General features: G+C 45.6%; 1 protein-coding gene across 2 annotated transcripts in view; it reads right to left on the bottom strand.

The window, feature by feature from the left end:
* LOC126234544 (uncharacterized) overlaps positions 1 to 13,141 on the bottom strand; it is a 187,482-nt gene that overhangs the window by 61,437 nt on the left and 112,904 nt on the right. For both annotated transcript variants that reach the window (XM_049943241.1, XM_049943240.1), the window contains exon 4: positions 192 to 360. In XM_049943241.1, the coding sequence (XP_049799198.1) occupies positions 192 to 360 (169 nt within the window). The remainder of the gene's footprint in view (positions 1 to 191; positions 361 to 13,141) is intronic.

Consider the following 13,141-nt stretch of genomic DNA (forward strand, 5'->3'; position numbering starts at 1 on the left):
CATAAAATGCTGAAAAATGTGTGGCCAAGTATAATAGAAAGAGAAAATAAACTGAGTTTTTCATAAGGTGGGGAAACTCTGCAGTACGATTGTTATTGTAAAGACTTTGAAGCGAGAAGTGATAGCTCTGAGAGAAGAGCACCTCCCACTTTACAGCTGTGTGTTCTCTGAAGGTAAAAACATACTCGTACCTGCTGCGTCTACGGCCTCCTCATTGACTCTGAAGATGGACTGGAGGCAACCCAGGGCTTCACCATCCTTGAACTGCAGATAATTCAACTTGAAGCGTCCATATATTAGCGAGGCCATCCTCTGCAACTTTAAGTTCAGTGGAAAGAAGTGCTTAATGTTGTACTTGCCCTGTGAACAAAGACATCAGTGCCTTATGTAGTCAAACGAGCAGTTGAATCAGAGTAGCGTTTATCACCCGCTTCCGTTCAGATTACAGCAGTAACGCGTATTGGCGCGGCCAGCAAAAGACACCGAAAAAGTTTGAAAACCACCTTAATCGTAGACTGTTCAACTGATATTGACATTTCACGGAAGTCGGTCTATACAGAGTCCACCGTGCACAGAACAAGCCAAGTGAAACGGACACACTTGAAGTCATGTGAACCGAAGGGAAGTGTGAGCGTTAAGAGGGAGATGGGGCTTGCGCACAATCACCCTCATGTCCGTGGACTGTCCTTCAAACCATATCGACACGACTCGAGAGCGATGGGTCAGTTATTTTGTTACTGAATGTAGGGCTTGGCTGTGGAATATTCTACGCGAACAAATGGAAGCACATGAATGGACCTTAGGTTTCTGTATCGTTGCCCGATGAGAGGTTGCATAAAATCAGGGGCCTCATTTCATCCCATGCACAATACCTCCTTCGCAACAAAGCCTCTTCACCTCCAAATAACTACTGTAACCCATATCCGAAACTGCATACTAGACTCGTCTTTTGCTCTCCCTCTACAATTTTTATTCCCTCCCCCCTCCCTCTCCCCCACCCCCCCCTCTCTCTCTCTCTCTTTCTTCCAATACTAAATTGACGACTCCTTGAGGTCTCGGAATGTTTCCTATCAAACGATTCCTTATTGTAGTCAAGGTGGACCATAAATTTTGCTCACCAATTCTATTCACTGCCTCCTCATTTACTATTTGATCTACCCATATAATCTTCAGCATTTATCTATTTGTCTCCTTCTACAATTTTACCCATCACACTTCCCTCTAGTACTAAGTTAGTCATCCCTTGATGTCTCAAAATTTGTTCTCTTAAGTCAGGTCTCCTTTAGCCAAGTTATGCCAAAAACTTCTTGTTTTCGACATCTTGTCATTGGTTATAGACATATTCATGCTTTCCAGCAGCTCGTAACTAGCTTGGTACGAGCTGATGCTAGACGCCCGTTTACCATGCTGCGAGGGTCGATGAAAGATGACAAGGGCATATGCGCCAGACAGTGATGATATTGTGTGCAACGAGAGTGCACAGGGCTACACCCACGTAAGTAATGAGTAGAAACATGCATTTGGGATTAGAAGATACACATAAAGGGACGGGGCCCAGCTTTAAAGAGGTTGTGACAGTTAAATTGTTGCGCTCCTGAGCGGTCAGCACGCAAGAGAAGAACCGACACTGTCGCGATGTTTCATGGTCACAGCAAGTTGTTTTCGAGGTGATGATTAAAAATTTATGACATCCTTCGTACTGAGGGGAACTAGTGGGAGCCAGAGACACAGTCGCAACAAACGTTGGCGATAAACGTTCACAACTCATAACTAAGTTTCCACCAGTATATGAAAGCATGGAAGAGACCCAGTATTTCCTCCTACAGTAAGTGCGAAAAAATCAGCGCAGTTTTGTAAAACAATTGTATGAGTAAAGAAAGAGCTCAGTCCATATGAAACAGGGAAAGAAAGGTTTAGCCCATTAACTGCTGGTATTTGAAGTAAATAATGATATAGGATCCAGCCCTGCCAAAGAGTTGTTGTCAAACGTTGTTGGCATTCTGTGCCTAGGTGGCACGTTAAGCTTATGTGTGCAGTTCTTTACATAGTTTACTAATTTTTTAAAAAAATTGTGAAAATTATGGTAGGCAAGGTGAGCGACAGACTGATTGATGTCTGTAGTGGAACTACGGAAGGAAGACACGCATGACCGTTTATATCAGGTAAACTAAAATGACTTAATGTCTCATAACATGGCAGAAAACTGCTATTCTAGGCTATACTGTTTTAGCAACGTGCCTGAAAATACAAGACATTTTAAGAAGGAGGGCAGTGAAAGATGGATGTGATTCAAGATTTAACAGCGCAGACGACTATTACTGAGCTCGAGGCCAAATGGGAGATGGAGTGAAAGAAATTTTAATTTGTCGTATGGTATTTATGGTGACGCATGGCATATCAGAACTTAAGATTCAGTATTTAGTATCTAGTCTTCGAACTACCAGGAACGCCCCTATCGATAAGAGAGGGAAATATGGGGAGAGTCCCCGGAAATTGAGAGATGAAACAATTAAGACCATTAAGCACCACATTACCTCCTTCCTAGTTAGAAACTGTCAATATGTAAGAAAAGATACAACTATAGTATACCTCTCTGAGGAACTGGATATAAGTAAAATGTTCAGTTTAATCGTAGAGGCATCACCCAATAATTAAGGCGTCTTATGAAACACGTAGAGACGTATTTAATACGAGCTTCTATATTTCCTTTGGGTATCCCTACGCAGATACACGTGACACCAGTCACAAATATTCAGCCGAAGTGAAATGTCTGAAAATGGAAAAAATAAATTGCACTAAACTAGCAAAAATAAGAGATATTGAGTCTCAATCGACGGCAGATATTTATGCATGCTGAGTGCACCAAGCTTGTCAAAAGCGCTCGGCAGGCCCTGCCAGTCATCGATCCAACTGCCAGCCAAACCAACGACGCTTAATTTCGGTGGTCTGACGGGAACCGGTATTACCACTGCGGGCGGCATGGTCGTTGGCAGTTGAGAAGCTACCTGACTGAGAAATGGCGGCTCCGGTCACGAAAACTGACAATGGTCGGGAGAGCGGTGTGCTGACCACATGCCCCTCCATATCAGCATCCAGTGACGTCTAACAGCGAGGATGACACGGCGGTCGGTCGGCACTGTTAGGCCTTCCGAGTCATGTTCGGACGGCGAGAGAGATTTTATCTACGTATGATTTTGACATCCACTGTTTATCAAATGCAGAGAGAACATCTTTCCGTTACGATATTGCAGTGCCTTGATGGTCGAATGGAATGTTATTGCATCGCACTTATAAACCATTATACAGCTGACGATTGCCATACTTGCAATTGCGAATACAATTCATGTATTTTTCTTTATCCTGAATGTGTTGCCGAAAAGGTAAGATATCTATCCTATGAGTCACATATTTCCTTACAGTTACCTTGACATGGCCATGAAAAGTTCTTGATATACATCCAAGAGAGAGGGAAAAAAAAACAACTACCAGAGCGAATTATCCGAATGGGACCGAAGTCGGTAGCTGTGATGTACATATATAGACACACAAATAATTACAATTTCAGAAAAATTGGATGATTCATTTAAGAGAAAGAGCTTCACAAATCGGTCCACCACTGGCCCTTACCCAAGCAGTTATTCGCTTTGGCACTGATTGATAGAGTTGCTGGAAGTCCTTCTGAGGGACATCGTGAAAAGTTCTGTCCGATTAGCGCGTCAGATCGTCAGAATTCTGAGCTCGTTTAATGGTCCTCGCTACAATCCTCAAAACATTCTCAATTATGGTTAGCACGGGCGACCTTGCTGGTCAAGGATATCAGTAGCTCTGACGGAATATCATCTACTCCTGGGACCTTGTTTCGACTTAAGTCTTTCACTGCTCTGTCAGTTTTTTATTGCACTATCATATCTCTCACCTCATCTTCATGTATATCCTCATTACTTTCTGTAATATTTCCATGAAGTTCATTTCTCTTGCGTTACCTATCCCCTCTATATACTCCTTCCACCTTTCAGCTTTCCCTTCTTTGCGTAGTACCGGTTTTCCATCTCAGCTCTTTATATTCATACAGCTACTTCTCTTTTCTCCAAGGATCTCTTTAATTTTCCTATAGGCGATATCTATCTTCTACATCCTTACACTCGTCCTCTAACCACTCTTTCTTAGCCTACTATTTTTCCTTTTCTTCCTTTTCCTACTATCGAATTCCAGCCTCCAATCACAATTTAATTTTTTACTGCCTTAACTATGTGAATAATTTCGTTTATCTCATCATGTATTGTGAGAATACATGTATGAACCATGGACCTTGCCGTTGGTGGGGAGGCCTGCGTGCCTCAGCGATACAGATAGCCGTACCGTAGGTGCAACCACAACGGAGGGGTATCTGTTGAGAGGCCAGACAAACGTGTGGTTCCTGAAGAGAGGCAGCAGCCTTTTCAGCAGTTGCAGGGGCATTAGTCTGGATGATTGACTGATCTGGCCTTGTAACACTAACCAAAACGGCCTTGCTGTTGTGGTACTGCGAACGGCTGAAAGCAAGGGGAAACTACAGCTGTGATTTTTCCCGAGGGCATGCGGCTTTACTGTATGATTAAATGATGATGGCATCCTCTTGGGTAAAATATTCCGGAGGTAAAATAGTCCCCCATTCGGATCTCCGGGCGGGGACTACTCAAGAGGACGTCGTTATCAGGAGAAATAAAACTGGCGTTCTACGGATCGGAGCGTGGAATGTCAGATCCCTTAATCGGGCAGGTAGGTTAGAAAATTTAAAAAGGGAAATGGATAGTTTAAAGTTAGATATAGTGGGTATTAGTGAAGTTCGGTGGCAGGAGGAACAAGACTTTTGGTCAGGTGAATACAGGGTTATAAATACAAAATTCAAATAGGGGTAATGCAGGAGTAGGTTTAATAATGAATAAAAAAATAGGAGTGCTGGTAAGCTACTACAAACAGCATAGTGAACGCACTATTGTGGCCAAGATAGACACGAAGCCCACGCCTACTACAGTAGTACTGGTAGAATTTTGCACAGAGCATAACTTAATCATAGCTAACACTTGGTTCAAGAATCATGAAAGAAGGTTGTACACATGGAAGAACCCTGGAGATACTAGAAGGTTTCAGATAGATTATATAATGGTAAGAGAGAGATTTAGGAACCAGGTTTTAAATTGTAAGACATTTCCAGGGGCAGATGTGGACTCTGGAATGGATAATTGAATGTAGTCGAATTAAGTCGGGTGATGCTGAGGGAATTAGATTAGGAAATGAGACACTTAAAGTAGTGAAAATAACTGATGATGGTCGAAGTAAAGAGGATACAAAATGTAGACTGGCAATGGCAAGGAAAGCGTTTCTGAATTTGTCGTTAACATCGAGTATAGATTTAAGTGTCAGGAAATCGTTTCTAAAAGTATTTGTATGGAGTGAAGCCATGTATGGAAGTGAAACATGGACGATAAATAGTTTAGACAAGAAGAGAATAGAAGCTTTGGAAATGTGGTGCTACAGAAGAATGCTGAAGATTAGATGGGTAGATCACATAACTAATGAGGAGGTATTGAATAGAATTGGGGAGAAAAGGAGTTTGTGGCACAACTTGACTAGAAGAAGGGATAGGTTGGTAGGACGTGTTCTGAGGCATCGAGGGGTCACGAATTTAGTACTGGAGGGCAGCGTGGAGGGTAAAAATCGTAGAGGGCGACTAAGAGATGAATACACTAAGCAGATTCAGAAGGGTGTAGGCTGCAGTAGGTACTGGGAGATGAGGAAGCTTGCACAGGATAGAGTAGGATGGAGAGAAGCATCAAACCAGTCTCAGGACTGAAGACCACAACAACAACAACAACAACAACAACATGTATATTATTAAAGGGGATGTGCAATGAGGCGACAAAAGTCACGGAATACCTCCTGATGTCGTGTCGGATGTCATTTTGCCTGGCACAGCACAGCAACTCGACGCGGTATGGACTCAACAAGTCGCTGGAAACCCTCTGCAGAAATGTTGAACAATGCTGCCTCTCTAGCCGTCAATAATTATGGAATTGTTATTGGTGCAAGACGATGCGCACGAACTGACCTCTCGATTATGCTCCTTAAATGTTCGACGGAATTCATGTCGTGTGATCTGGGTGGCCTAATCATTCGCTCGAATTGTCCAGAACGTTCTTCAAACCAGTAGTGAACAATTGTGGCACGGTGACATGACATCGTTGTTTGGGAACATGAAGTCTATGAATGGCGGCAAATTGTCTCCAAGTAGCCGAACATAACCATTTCCAGTCAATGACCGGTTCAATTGGACTATAGGACGCAGTCCATACAGTGTAAACGCAGCCCATACCATTATGGAGTCAGCACCAGCTTGCACAGTGCCTTATTGACAACTGGGTGGCGGGGGGAGGGGGAGAGGGATGTTCTCCACTACACTCGAACTTCCCATAAGCTCTTACCAACTGCAATCGGTGTTCATCTGACCAGAACACGGTCTTCCAACCGATGAGATCGCGAGCCCAGTAGAGGTGTTACAGGCGACGTCCTACTTTTAGCAAAGGTACTCGAGTCGGTCGTGTGCTGCCACAGCCCATTAACGACAAATTTCGCCGCACTGTCCTAACGGATATGTCCGTTGTACGGCGAACGTTGATTTCTGCGCTTATTTCACGCAGTGTTGCTTGTCTCTTAGCACTGATAACTCTACGCAAACGCCGTTTCTGTTGGTCGATAACTGAAGGCCGTCGGGCACTGCGTTGTCCGTGGTACCTGAATGCTGAAGTTTGATATTCTCGGAACACTCATGACACGCTGGATCTCGGAATGCTGAATTTCCTAACGATTTTGGTAATGGAATGATCCACGCGTCTGGCTACATCTACCACTCCGCGTTCAAAGTCTGTTAATTCCCGTCGGAAACGTTTTCACATGAATCACCTGTATACAAATGAAAGCTCCGCCAATGCACAGCCCTTTTATATTTTGTGGGCGCGTTACTTACCTTTTGTATATGTGCATATCCCTGTTCCATTGAGTTTTGTCACTTCGGTGTATGTACGTATATATAGCCCTCATCTCCTCCTAAACCCCTGGACCGATTTCAACCAAACTTGGTACACATATTACTATTTGTGTGGGTAAAGGGGTAGATGTGGGAGTGAAAAAGGCGCGTAGCTTACAACCTGTAAATAGCCTGACTAATATCAAACAGTATCTGAGAATGAGAGCTCGTAGTAACTTGCAAGGAACGTACACGTAATATCAAATCCTTACGAGCCTTTTTTCGCTGATAATCCCCCCACAATTACTACTTACTCTATTTGCAGTACATCTGGCAGACAGTATCAACACATACCGCTTAATGTACTTTCAAAAATATATCACTGGACGATACATAGTTCAGGAGATATGACGCCATGTACACGGGGATGCGTGAAATACTGACGGCATCATGCACAACGATTTAGATTTTTACTTCGTTACTACTAACTCTATTCTCAACACGTTTCCCATATAATATCCACATATACCACTAGATGCAAATGCAAAATTATATCATTCTACAACACACACTTCAGGAGATATGCCGTCAGATATATTAACTTCCATGAAAACAAAACTGCAGGGCGAGTTCACTAGAGATATACGCTGATCAACTAGAACCTTATTACCACCGCCCTTCTATCGGTATAAACCCGTCCAGGCGGTACCAGCGTCCCCTGGTGAGGAATGGCTGCTAGTCAGACACACGCACGGTGTACGTAATATCAGTGAGCGTGCTGAGCGTGTGTAGAAAGGGGAAGGTGCACTATCTGTCTGAGTATGACCGATGGTAGATTGTGATGGCCCGGAGGGTCGGAACGGGCATTTCGGAAACTGCCCGACTTGTCGGTTGTTCGAGGAACGTCATCGTCAGTGTCTTCAATCGTAGTGAAATCAAGGTGAAATCACATTCAGACGTCGTGGGATTTGGTGGCCACCCCTCACTAAAAATGCTGGACGTCGTAGACCGGGCACACTGGTAAAGCAGGACAGGCGGCTGTCTATAGCGGATCTGACATCAGGCTTTAGTGCTGGGTAGAGTACATTTGTGTCTGAACACACAGTCCACCGAACACTCCTAATAATGGGCCTTCGCAGCCGACGACCCATGCATGTACCACCACACCATGACATCGGCAACTACAGCTGAAATGGGCACGTGACCGTCGGCACTGAATGTTGCCGCATTGACAGAGCGTTGCATGGTCTGATGACTCACGATACGTTTGTCAACTGTTAATGTTAGAAACCATTCTGAGTTCAATTTCAATCTGCTAAGTACAACTCTTCACTCTGTACACTGCACAGTTTAACACACAGTACGTGGCACAATATCTTTGACTCCAAATATCACTCTCTCTCTTTATTACAGTTGGCATTCTACTTTCATAATAAACATTTAACGATGACACTTTAATGTATGCAGCTAACTTGGAGAAAGTTTCATTTACTGCCAGATAAAAATTCATAATGAAGGTTTTTGCACTGAGACACCACTTATTTCTTTCACTGCACTAATACTTGAAAGAGAAATCATTAACACTTTATACAAAAGAATGACCTGAAACAATTAGATGGACTGATAAGGTGAGGAATGGGGAGGTTCTGAGCAGAATCGGAGAGGAAAGGAACAAGAAAATAAATGCGCCATGTCACAAGGCCAGGTGTGTGACGGAGTGGTTCGAGCAACACAGTGGTGAGTTTCAGTTGATGTGGTGCCTCGCCTCTCTCCCCAGCTCGCCAAATCTGAACCCTATCGATCACCTCTGGGATGCGATTGAACGTGGCGTCTGAGCTCATTGGCTCCTCCCCGAAATTTACGGGAATTAGGGGCTTTTGTGTACAGTAGCAAATCCCTTCAGCGACCTACCAAGGCCTTGCTTTCATTTCACGACGCGTCACCGCTTTTATCCGTGCAAAAGGTAGTCATTATGTTCTCGCTGATCAGTTTATGTGAACTACCTGTACGAATACGTGTGCAATATGTTAAGTATACGTGAAATGTATATGATGTTCATATTCGGCAAAGCCACAGATAAAAAGATTGTGCTAAACATATGGGTCGATTTTAGCCGAACTTGGTACACCTGTTAGATACTATCTAGAAAGAAGTACTGTGGGGGTAACAACCAGCAACCTCTTGTTGGCGCGGAAAGAACTTCTGTTGATTTTCTCTGCCCGGAGATTGGGTGTTTCTGTTGCCCTCATCGCCGGCCGCTGGTGGCCGAGCGGTTCTGGCGCTCCAGTCTGGAACCGCGCGGCCGCTACGGTCGCAGGTTCGAATCCTGCCTCGGGCATGGATGTGTGTGTTGTCCTTAGGTTAGTTAGGTTTAAGTAGTTCTAAGTTCTAGGGGACTTATGACCTCAGCAGTTGAGTCCCATAGTGCTCAGAGCCATTTGAACCATTTTTGTTGCCCTCATCATTCCATCATCATTCATGAAAAGTGGCGGGATTGGACTGTGTTCAGATTGGGAAAGTGTACGGGCGCTGATGACCGCGCAGTTGAGCACCCCACAAACCAAACATCTGCATCATCATCATCGTAATCATAGCAAAATGACTGGGAGACAAGTGATAAGACACAAGCACAATGTTGTTATTCTATGTTTTATCTATTCTTCATTGTTAATATTGTTTTATAGCTGTGTAATAATATCGTGTATTATTGCAGACGCTAAATAAATAAAAGAAACAAACTGTAACGCAGGAGTTGCCACATAGTTGCCTTTGGAGAACGAGTTATTCTTAGAGCTTTTACTATCCATTAACACATACAGTTTATCAAGTTACCTTCTGTAAGGAATGTGGATGCACACAATGACTGTGATATGACTTCCAAATGATGGAGCGCTGCAATTATTCGTCCTTTCCTTTCAGGTTTTATTAAGCAACTCTAGATTTCGCCTAATGTCTAGTCATTATCAGTGCTGTGTTTCAGAGTATCAATGCAAGTCCTAATGTGTTAGTCCCCTGTTGTTTGGACTTGTGCCACAGTTCGCTCAAGACTACTGTACTGTCCAGTAGTCTTGAACGAATTGTGACAGAAGCCAAAATAACAGGGGACTGACGCACTAGACATCCATTGATATTTCTGAAATATTGCATTGATAATGGCTAGGCATTCGCCGAAATCTAGATCCTGAAAGGAAATGACGACTGCTCGCTGTGCTCCATCATTTTCAAAGACATAAAATTTAACTGATCATCAACTAAACTACTCTGGCGGAAAAAAAATAGTACACCTGGTAAGACGACGGCAGTAGAAGCATTGATAATGGTTTCAAAGTTGTCCGCCAACAGGTAGCGTAGTGGCATAGCTACCAAAACATCATCTATTTAATATGGGGTGCTCATAGCCGGAACGCTCAGTGTGGTGCAAACGCGTGAAGCAAGCAGAAAACCATGCCACGGACACGCACTCATGCTTCCTATAGCCAAGTTTATAGCGAGTTTGAAGGGGGTCAAAATGTGACCTTACGAGTGGCGGGATGGCTCTGGACGTCGAGGCAACACAGACAACCGCCGGGATCGTCCTAATGGCAGCAGTGGCAGATCGTACAGCTGCCACAGCACAGATGAGACGGCTTGTGAGCCCAGACGTGTCGAAAAGAACTTTTGCGAACCAGTTATTAGCAGTAGGAGTAGGAGCACGCACACATCTAGATCGTCTTCCAAAACGCCACAACATCGACGCGCACGACTCGACTTGTGCTATCAGAGGATCACTTACGAGATGGAACGGCCCGCCGTGGTCTTCAACGATGAATGCGAATACTGCCTAACCGCAAGTGATGGTTGTCTGTTTGTAGCACGTAGACCTGGTGAGGCTATCTCGTAGAGTGCATTCGTCCAAGACACACTGTGTGTCCCCCCCCCCCCCCCCCCCCCCCCCGCCTGCGGGTCCGGGGTAAGATTCTTCAAAATTGTTCTGAAGAGCGAGCCAATTGGGGATGGGCGCGTTACATGGTGCATCGTGTCCATCGTGCATTGAGGTCTTTCACCCACTTTCTCGTCGTTGCATTGCAGTCCCGCTCATTCTCCGTCTTTTGTGTGAGGACACCTTCCTGGTTGCGTTTTCCACCATGCACTATGCAGTGCCGCTTGCTGCACCGACGTTGACCATGGACGTCTTTGCACCCGATATCCAGCATGGCAGCCAGTCTGTTGTGGTGGGGTCGCCATGTACCCTGTTAGTTGTAGCCCCTGACAACACAGGGATCGACCTGCTGATGTCTGCGCCGTTAACTCTCAATGTATGCCAAGGAGTAGATGCATATCTACCTGGGGCAACAGGACTCCTGGAAACGGTCATCCTACCTGGTGGCCCTTGCTGAGGCTGGGTGGCACCTGTGAGGAGGGCCCATGGTCAGAGTGGGTGGCATCAGGAGGATGACGCGCAATGAAGCGTGGTATGTCATCTCTTGCTGGTGGCAACCCACCAGCAGTCTCTAAGCGTTACAGGGCTCAATTCAATGTGCAAAAGTATGACCCCAAATCGTTTCCCTCCCTGGCCACACCATGGGAGGAACACATGGTTAAGGATGGCAGCGAAGCTTATTCACCCCGGTACCTCATCTATACGAGAGTTGATGGGGAACTATTCATGTCGATAAAGCCTCAGTTTTTTGTGGAGCATTTAGAGGACAAGTTTTGGGAGGTCGAGGGCTTGTCCAAAATGCACTCTGAGTCAGTCTTAATAAAAACAGCATCCTCTGCCCAGTCACGGGCATTACTCGACTGTGACAAATTGAGGGATGTTTCTCTTTCCATCATGCCCCATAAGACCATCAATATCGTCCAGGGTATTATATTCCATAGGGACCCTCTTTTATAGTCTGATGACCATCGGCGCGCCAATTTAGAGTGGCGAGGTGTTCACTTCGTCTGGCGCATCAATCGGGGTCCGAGGGACAATCAGGTTGCCACCGGTGCCTTCATCTTAGCCATCGAGGATGACACATTATCCAAGAAGGTAAAGGTGATGGTCTACTGCTCTGATGTCAAGACATATGTCCCTCCCCTGATGCGGTGGTTTAAGTGCTGGAAATTTGGTGATATGTCTTCCTACTGTATGTCCAGCACCACCTGTCAGGAATGTGCGCGTCCTTCCCATCCCAATGCTCCATATGCCCCGCCTCCCATCTGTGCCAAGGACTGTAGGATTCTTCAGAGAGAACAGAAGATAATGGAATACAAGACCCTGGATCACCTGACCTACACTGAGGCTAACCGAAAATATGAGAGGCTCTGTCCTGTGTGTATGACATCACCCTATGCCACCGCTACAACAACGGTTCTACCATCTCCCGTTTTGCCATGTACAGTTGGGTCTCAGAGCCGTCAGACTCCACCTGCCCCCCTGATGGTGGGGGGCACATCCCCCTTTGTTGCTCCTGCACCACCTACCTTGGGACCACCCCCCCCCCCCCCAGCCATCAGGGACATCTATCCCCATGTCTCAGCCAGAGAAGTGTAAGTCTTCTTTGGCTCCTCTCGCCAGGAAGGGGTCCCTTGGGTCACACCCTTCCCAGTTTCCGACCAGTAGAAAAGCGGATACCCACCAGTGGCTGAAGCAACCACAGGTAACTAGTTGTAGGGCTTCACGGTCCTCCTCAGTCCCTGAGACTGACCCAGTGAAGCCCTCCCATTCAGAAACACCGAACAGTGAGAGAAACCAAAAAAGAAGAAGGCACCCTAGAATCCAGACCTTGCGGTGGCACCCATACCACTGCTACCTATAAGCTCTGCATCTGAGGATGTGGAGGAGATTCTGGCGTCTGGTGAGGACCTAGTTCTCGCCGGACCCTCAGTGACAATGGATGTCGATTGCACAGGTACTGAATCGGTGGCAACAGCTGACCCTGAGGCGTAGCCTGCCTCCATGAGCGCTTCATGCCTTCCCAGCCTAACAATGACGTCATCCTCCAGTGGAATTGCGGCGGTATTTTCCACCACCTGGCTGAGCTATGGCAATTGTTACACTTTACACCTGCTTTCTGCAACACCCTCCAGGAAACCTGGTTCCCAGCAATGTGAACCCCTGCCCCCCCTCCCCCCACGGCTGTAGGGGATAGTACAAGAACCGTAGCGGTTATA

This window comes from Schistocerca nitens, chromosome 2 (assembly GCF_023898315.1).
Source record: "Schistocerca nitens isolate TAMUIC-IGC-003100 chromosome 2, iqSchNite1.1, whole genome shotgun sequence".
Taxonomy (NCBI): Eukaryota; Metazoa; Arthropoda; class Insecta; order Orthoptera; family Acrididae; genus Schistocerca; species Schistocerca nitens.